Source organism: Mastigoproctus giganteus, chromosome 6 (assembly GCF_048544385.1).
Source record: "Mastigoproctus giganteus isolate SK-2022 chromosome 6, ASM4854438v1, whole genome shotgun sequence".
Lineage (NCBI taxonomy): Eukaryota > Metazoa > Arthropoda > Arachnida > Uropygi > Thelyphonidae > Mastigoproctus > Mastigoproctus giganteus.
Window position 1 is genome coordinate 225,662,920 of NC_143580.1, and position 9,158 is coordinate 225,672,077.

The window sequence follows — 9,158 nt, forward strand, 5'->3', positions numbered from 1 at the left end:
CAGCTTTTTCAAAGCATTCATATTCTTAAATTTTCACCCATTCTACCAGATGTAGGTCCTTTATCTCAGTCCATCATCTGCAAACTTATACAAATCTTGATATTCCTTCATCAATATCATTAATAAATATAGAAATTTGTGATCCCAAAGAATATAATAAATGAGATCCTGAAAAGGATTTAATAAATGAGATCCTGAAAAGGATTTAATAAATCAACTCTTGAAACAAAAAGGCTAAACAAATCTGATCCTAAACAAGAAGAAAAATCCTATCCTTTTAGATTTTAAACTGTACAGTTATAATTCCTCATAATCGATGGTAAAGTATGGTTCTTAGAGATCACAACAAAGTAAAAACCCATCAACAGAAAATGAAAAAGAACCTCTATGCTGAGAATAAAATTGAGAAAATGGGTTCGTTCTTTGGCTGTCCTCCACTAATAATGCACGTGAGTTCCAAGATTGGTAGTGAATAGACACGAGCAGTTAACTTTTCGCTGCACTAGACTTAGAATTATTGAAATCGCCATGGAAAGAGCTCGAGTGGAACACACACACCACGAGGTAGTGTGGTGTGTTGGTTTTCTCAGACCCGCACACCAAAAACGCTAGCAAATTTTCGTTGCCCATCAAAGCAAGGCCAATCTAAGCGGTGGATCATTTTCTCCCCACACCTCACTCTTCCTTCATCCCTCACCGGTTGTGCATTTGGGCACCAGATTGCGTGGGGGTTGGAGTTTAGTGCCCATGCGTGCCTGAGCAGATAGCTTGTCGCCCCTCGGGCTCAGGCATTGCATTTAATGGAAGAAAGCGGGCAGAGAGTAACCAGAAACGGAGATCCAAGCCCCTGTCACTGTATCGCTCTCATTAGAAATACCATCAATCATCCGAAGCGGGCAGCGTTCTTCTTTTTTTAGTCGACGATCTAAAAGCCTCGGTTCTTGTTGACCAAGTAGCGGCAGTTTCTCTGGCTTTGTGCACGAAGGCGGGAATGCGCGCGCTGTCTCTCCCTTCCCTATTCCTCCTCGCGCTTGACTGCGCAATTTTTTCCATCCCGAATTGACAGGCGAAGATTGATGACATATCAATCCGCTAGGAGGAGCGGGTGTTTACTGAAAGTTGCCCAAAAAGACACTTTACACACAGCATCGGAGCCGTGCGGGGAATGGTACTTTCATTTGCCCGGCCCTCACAATGCTGTTCGTTTTGTCACGAGGCTTAATTGTATGGAACTGATAGAAAACTTGAGTCTCACTTGTCTGCTCACACTCTCGACAGTCAAGGGTAAGAAGGGGTTAGACAGGAGGGGGTGGTAAGAAGCAGCTGTACTTTGAACCGCAACTGTTGTCTTAAAAACAAGTGGGAAAAAACAGAGAGAATTGGGATGGCAGTATTTCAGAGAAGAGGCCGTTGGCTGTGGCAGTAAACTCCCCCAAGATCGTTATATATCGATTGTTACTTTATTCCTCGAAGGCAGCCACAGCATAGAAATGTCCTGTTAAAATTATAGTGAAGAACGAAATGGTGGTGGGAAGTGCTTTATCTCATTGGATTCGCTGCCTTTCCAATAAACGACCCTTTCTCCGCACACATCAATGGCGATGTAGAGGGGGGGGCGGTGAAGGATGTGCGTTTGTTATGATCATCTAGCGTTCGGGCGAGCGACTGGAAATTGTAACGATTTAAACTCTCCTTCGCCCTCCCAAGGGTTTGGTAACTTAGGCGGGATGGAAGATTTATTGCCTGTTTACGTATTTTTAATACAAATTAATTTTAGCCGATAAATATTCATTGTTTGCTGAAACAAGAGATCCAAGAGATCCATTGGTAAGCTGGCTTGGAAATTGGCTTTTTTTTTTACACGACCAACTTAACCCAAAGACTAACAATCCCTAACCTTCAGAAGACTTTAAATTAAGGGAACTTCAAAGACTTTATCTACCTTCGGAGGATTTTAAATTAACGAAACCAAACTGGAGTTTTGAACTGTAATTCGCAGCGCGCGCGCGCGCTCTGGCTGTAGAATTAAGAAAGAAAAGTAGTGCCCCCACGAATTCGCGATTGGTTACTCTCTAAATCTCATATTTACTCCCCGTTAGATGAACCTTCGCTGAAGCTTGCTAACAAGACATATCTGCCCTCTCTAGGAGGAACTATCGGAGGAGCCGGAGCCGCCTATGGACCAGACGGAGCGGGAATGGGTTACATGATGGATGGAAGTCAGCAGATGCATATCCGACCACCAGGTAAGATTCAACTTTGAATTTTCATTGTTAATCTTTGACTTTCTTATTCCTAATAGGTGGAGTGGTTCTATAGGACTGAGAATCTTTATTCTTACAATCAAAGAAAAGCTTAGCCAAGGACCTTAAGAGCAACTTCAAGAAGACCTAATTTTTTTACATATTTCTTATAAGAACAACTATTATTATTAAGATTTAGTCGTTCCAGGCGAGGGTATGGTACCATGGTCAACCAGAAAACAGCAAATGGACCACGGAACACACGCAATTTACAGACACATTACATAAATGGGTTTATAGAAGAAATTCTGGGTGATTCTAATAAAATAATTTGAATTTTGTGGACTTAATGGTCTAGTTGATCCCATTAAAGCTCTATTGGGTTTAAGCCAGGCGATTGGGGTGGCCACACCATAAAATGCAATGCCTCCTCCTATTATTTAGTTGCTAGAAAGTCCCTGAATAGTTTCCAGCTGTGCTTCGGGTCATTGTCTTGTTGTAATATAAAATTTCTTTCACAAAGTTCAATAATGTTTTTATTGCCTTTTTTAATTCAAATTTCATGAATTCTGACGATATGGCCTACTCCAGACAGCAAGCAACCCCAGATCATGATGGAACCACCACCGTGCTTGGTTGTACGCACTAAACAATGTGGCAACATTTTTTCTTCGGTTGATTGTCTCACATAAATTCCGCTTGGATCTAAAATTTTTAAAGTTGGATTCGTCCATCCACAGCACGTTTTTCCACTCTTCAAATTTCTAATTTTGATGGCCCATGCCAAAGCTAATCGTTCCTTTCGATTTTCTGATTTTAATTAGGGTTCTTATAATAGCACTTCTTTCTTCAACACTCAGTTCCTTATTTCTTGCCATGCTTATCACTAAACACACAAAATCTTGACCACTCTGGTACAACTGGGATTGGATTTCGATACCAAATATGGATAATTTAATTTCAGATTTACCAACTTTGAAATCCAAAATTGGTTCGAAGTAACCCAATTGATGCAGGATGGATTATCTGCTGTCCAAATTGATGAGGCTTAACGACAAACAGGTCTAATGGTATTGGAAAATGGTCTTCTCACGCCGGATAGATAAAACCAGGTTAAATTCCCATCAATGACAACAGGAATTTTTATGGGCTATTTCCACAGCGTGGCTGAGATAGTCGGGCTCAGATGAAGGTTTAATTGCTTTTCTCCTAGAAACTCGATGCGCATAAAAACGCTACAATAACACAAACAATAAATTTCCATGGATTTTTGCAAGATGAATAGCTGGTATTAATCTAAAAATTTAAACCTGGTAGGTTATTTTATTCTTACCTTTGCCCACAGACTTCACAAAATATTCCATTATGTGCGATGTAGGAAGCAGTACCACTGGCCAATCCCAATTTAACATAGAGCTGTGCTTTTAGACTATTGCAAAAGCAGAGGAAAGAGGGTTGTTTCTCCCATTCTTTTCTTTTTGGTACTAACGATCTTCTTGTACTGACTGAAAATCCTAATTATAGTTTTCATGATGATAGCACACTGCATTCCAAAATGCGAAAGATTGAATGTCCTTGAGAAACCTTGCATTGTAAAGTTTCTCAAACGGCTTCTACCTCTCGAATATCTACTACAAATTCCTTAAATGCTGATCTTCAGGTAATTTTTCAATGGCGCAAAAGAACAGTTTCAATCCTTCTAAAACTCATTCATGTCATATATCTCCCAGAAAGGATTCTGCTGCTTATTTTCGATGTCATCTCAGAACTCTTCTCTTTGAGCATAAGCACACCATGGCTATTTCTTTTCTTCTAAACAACTATTGGTTCTGTACAAATCTCAAATCCGCCTTATTATAAAGATCCTTTCCACAGTCTTCGTGGGTAGCACAGTTGGTAAAATCACGGTCCTTCCAACACTGGATGGAAAAGACCTGAGTTCGAGTCCCATCGATGACGTGAGGAATTTTTAAGGGCCTTTTTCATAATGTATGGCTGAGTTAATCGGTCTCAGGCGAGGGAACCATGGTTTGTACTCCCAGAAACTCGGATATTTCATCCAGCAAACAGAAATCGACAGTAATTTACAGACAATATATACGAAGCAATATGGCCCTTAGTCTCCGATGCTCCTAAAACCCAACAACAACTGAATTCGGACTGATGAAGGATTTTTACACTTAGTAATGGGACGTACTGGATCTCGAAGTTTGTAATCTCACCGGTTACTACTCGAATAAACTGAACGTCCACCTTTTTTCAATGTCTAGGGATAGTTGAACATAATGGTGAATGCGTTGAACCCGATGTGTTCTGTTAAAAATTAGGATCGAAGTGAAGCCATTAACTTTATATTATAAGCTGTGGGTTAATTTTGAATAAGGTTCCAGTTTAGTTCCATTATACACTGCCCTACCATTAATATCCGGACACCCCTCCATGGATGGGAAACAGATCCTATGCATGCAACACATCACAGAACCTGCTATAAATATGCACACCGGGCTTCGAACAATTGCTAAAGTGGGCATGCAAGATGACACGTTCAACAGAATTGATCACCTCAACAAATTCTAGATGCTGATTAACATGGTGTAAGGAGCGCGAATTCTGGACTGTATAGCAGTGGAAAAACAGTCCTATGGGCAGAGGAGTCGAGTTTCGCATTCTACCAGTCTGGTGGCCGTTCCTGGGTATGGCGCAAATGCCAGGGGAACAGTTCCTTTCTGATTGTATCCTCCCAACAATGAAGTTTGGCGGAGGCAGTGTCATGGTATGGGGCTCCTTTGATGGTTTGACTTGGGCCCATTAGCCGTTATCCACAAAACCATGAATGCTGTGCAACATCAGGACAGCCTGGACAATTATGCACTTCCAACATTATGGCAATATTTTGGGGAAGGCCCATACTTGTATCAGCAAAACAACGCGCACTGCCATACTGTTCGGGTTGTACCAGAGTGGTTTGGGGACATGGGTGTGGAAAAGTTGGATTGACCAGCCCAGAGGGATGATCTGAACCCTATCGAGCATCTTTGGGATGTATTGGATCGTCCAGACGGCCCAAAGAAAAAGGCCGAACTGGTGGCTGTTTTAAAGGCCGAGTGGAGGAACATATCGATTGAAGACTGTCTTAAAAGCAAAAGGTTTCAGCACAAAATATTAAATGACACAAAACTCTTTCTTTGTCTAAAGGCAAGTGTCCGGATATTAATGGTAGGGCAGTGTATTTTAAATTGGTGTTTCTTGCTGCAATGTTCACAATTCTGGGGAGGTCACCATGTAATTGTTTATTATGTCATGTGATGTGACACGTATCTTGGCTGTACGATCTCTGGATGCAAAAGAGGACAAAAAAATCAGATCCTGAACAAATAAAAAAAGAAAGATCTCATCCTGAATCCAAAAGAATAACAAAAATCAGATTCCAACAAGAAAATTATGAAAAACTCAGATCCTAAATCCAAAAAAGATAAAAAAAATGCCTTAAAAATCCATTGAGTCATTGTACTATTGAGTTATTTCAAGACTTGAGTCATTGTTCAATTACACGAAGCAATGGCCCAAGACTCGAAATAACTTAAAGAAACCGTATTATCCTTCATCAATGCTGGAAGATCTATTAGGATTTTCGTAAAGAGAAAGAAGTCGCAGACTGCAAATTCTGGTGTGTTTAAAAACAGAATAAAACGATGGATATCTTCCAAGATTAATTTTAATGTTCAATGCTTTTTCAAGAACCAGGATTTCATTGAGTTAATTAGTTATACTCGCCACGTTCGCATGTGGTGATTTCACACACACGCTCTTGAGGAATCGCCTTTATAAATATTTAGGGAGCGTTGCTTTGCAGGCTATTTGACCAATGTAAGGGTGTCAACTTCAAGTTGGTTGCTTGTTAGTCATAACTATAATACCATAGCAACGTTAAACAGAGTTTGGTTGCCAAGGAACTAAGGCCTGACGTCAGTGGATTTTAAAATGGAATCCTGATTTTGGTTTTCAATGTCCGAGGAAGGAGGAATGTTTTTTAGATTGCTCTCCCTTCATTAAATTTGAAGATTATAAATCATGGATGTCCCAATGTTCCATTTTTAAAAAAAAGTTCTTTGTTTTTATGTAGTGGATATGAAGAAATTTGTTTTTAATCCCACAATTAATCTAATTTTTTGTTTTTCTATTTATAGGCATGCAGAACCTGTCGTGTAGCGAAGGCTCCATGGGGATGGGTCATATGGGAGGCATGGGAGGATATTCCCAGATGTCTCAGCTGCGTTCCCCCGTCCATTCCCAAGCTATGTTGCTTCCAGGCCACCCTCATGCCATGATGATGGCTCACGCGCCAATGGGACATCCTGGTCTACCTCCTCAGGGTTCTCCATACGATGGCTCCGGACAGCACATTATGGATATCCATGCCAGCTAAACTGCCCCCTCGACACTGCCCCTAATTTCGGCACGCGGGGGAAGGGGGAGGAGGAGATCTCCTGCAGATGTGTATAACAAATATTCGGTGTGGTATCACAGCAATAGCAGACTTTTTGCCGACTTCTTTGAGTCATTGGTCAACCCACGGACCTCATCAAGGGCCATTTGCACTCTCTCTCTTTGTGTGCGTGTTGTGTTTCTCTTCTGTTTTGGAAAAAAAGAAAAAAAAGAAAAAAAACAAACAAAAACCAAAAAACAAAAAAAAAGAGACACTGAGACCGGTGGTAGCCGTATACAGAATGTAAATCCGGAAACCAGATTCGAACCTAATAGACAAACTTCGAACTTTTGTTTCTCTGTGTTTTTCAAAGCGGGGAAAAAAAACCAAGACTGTTTCTTGTGCGCGTGTCAGTTCACAGATAAAAGCAGTGGATGTACAAACTGTGCCCACTAGATGGCGCCACCTGCCACACGGGTGACGCTATGTAAATTAAGCGGCCTTCGCATTACGATTGGTAGTTTTTCCGTCTTTCAAAGGACTCAAAGCGGCAATCTACCGCCACCCCCCTCTCCACTGAACCCCCCCAAAAAAAACCTTCTAGTGATTCTCCATATACTGATGCTGTGCATGTTTTAATATCTAAGAGTTTGGTGGGAAAAATAACAGTTTTTGAGTCTCTTTCTTTTTGCGATGTAGTGTATATAAATATATATATGTATATATACACGTATATATACATATATATACATATACCAGTTGAATTTTCTAGAGCACTGTACACATACACACATACACACACACCAAAGGTAAGTTTCCACACTCGATAATCCGAATTTCTCTCAAAACGATGATGTTCAGAGAGACGCAAATTGTTTTTCCAGTACTTTTCACTGTTGCCAACACGAAACTGTACCCTACTGTACCCTTATACTGTTCCCACCCTTTTTAGCGTGCAAAATAAATGCGAAAAAGAAATTTATTGTTCTGTAAACCTAGTACAGATATGTTACCTATCTCATATGAAATATCAGTTGTACAGCATAAGAAAACGTCCATCTTTTCTTATATCCGGATAATATGAAATTGTAATTCCCCAGTACTTCAAGATGAGTGTTTTAATTGTCATGCGGAATATGTCGAATGCTATTATATAAATAAAAGACCGGCATGGAATATCAGATAGAAGATGTGCTTGTTTTCTTTCTTATATAGACACAATACGGTACTGATTCGTTTTCTTTCTTATATAGACACAATACGGTACTGATTCGTTTTCTTTCTTATATAGACACAATACGGTACTGACATTTAAAATATAACTGTTATGGTCTCTTTCACAAATTTAATTGTTTTAGTTTTGCGCATGCGTAAATTATGGTTCCAAGTGCATGTAGTCCTTTATGTATGCATCGAGTTACCAAAATTATTAGGACGTAGGGAAAAAATAGCATCAGTTGTGTTTGAAGAAAGAGAGAAGACAACAAATCTCTTTAAGAAAGCGATTTCTTAAAGAGCTTTAAGCAGATGTATTTTTAGAAAAAACAACAAAAATCAGCGGACGTTGTCTTTTAGGAAAGACAACAAAAAATCGACAGATGTCTTTCAGGAAAGAGATTTTTTTTGGAAGATAGAATAAAGACACGTCTCTGAGAAGAGGAATGACAAGACAACAAAACAACAGCTGAACAAAAATCAATAGATGCCTTTGAGGAAAGACAGCAAAATTCGACAGATGTTGTCTTTCAGAAAAGATAAGTTTTTTTTTAGAAGAGAGAGAGAATAAAGACAGATTTCTGAGAAGAAGAATGACAACAAAACATTATACGAGCAAAAATCAACAGACGTTGTTTTTTGAGGAAAGAGAAGAGACTTTTTTAGAAATGGGAATAAAGATACGTGTGTTTGAGAAGAGGAAAGACAACAAAACATGAGATGAACAAAAATCAACAGACGTCTTTGAAGAAAGACAAAAAAAATGGAGTCTTTCAGGAAAGAAGAAAACATCGGCAGGTCTTTCAGGAAAGAGATTTTTTTGGAAGAGAGAATAAAGACACGTTTCTGAGAAGAGGAAAGACAACAAAACATTATACGAGAAAAAATAAACAGACGTTATTTTTGAGGAAAGACAGATTTTTTTAGAAGTGAGAATAAAGACACGTGTGTTTGAGAAGAGGAAAGACAACAAAACACCAGACGAACAAAAACCAATAGACGTCTTTGAAGAAAGACAAAAAATCGACAGATGTCTTTCAGGAAAGAGTTTTTTTGGAAGAGAGAATAAAGACACATCTCTGAGAAGAGGAAAGAAAACAAAACAAACATCAGATGAACAAAAATAGATAGACGTTGCTTTTCAGGAGAGACAATAGAAATCGACAGATTTTGTCTTTAAGGATGATGTCTTTATGAGATGTCTTTATGAGAATGAAGACACTTGTGTTTGAGAAGAGGAAAAACAACAAAACATCAGATGAACAAAATTCAAC

General features: G+C 39.4%; 1 protein-coding gene across 3 annotated transcripts in view; it reads left to right on the forward strand.

The window, feature by feature from the left end:
* LOC150085037 (homeobox protein Meis1-like) overlaps nucleotides 1-7,857 on the forward strand; it is a 247,349-nt gene extending 239,492 nt beyond the window's left edge. For 2 of the 3 annotated variants that reach the window (XM_090376745.1, XM_090376746.1), the window contains exons 10-11: nucleotides 2,100-2,246; nucleotides 6,431-7,857. In XM_090376745.1, the coding sequence (XP_090232871.1) occupies nucleotides 2,100-2,246; nucleotides 6,431-6,669 (386 nt within the window). In that variant the 3' untranslated portion in view covers nucleotides 6,670-7,857. The remainder of the gene's footprint in view (nucleotides 1-2,099; nucleotides 2,247-6,430) is intronic. The other variant, XM_090376747.1, reaches the window with a different exon arrangement.
* Nucleotides 7,858-9,158: the final 1,301 nt, after the last annotated feature.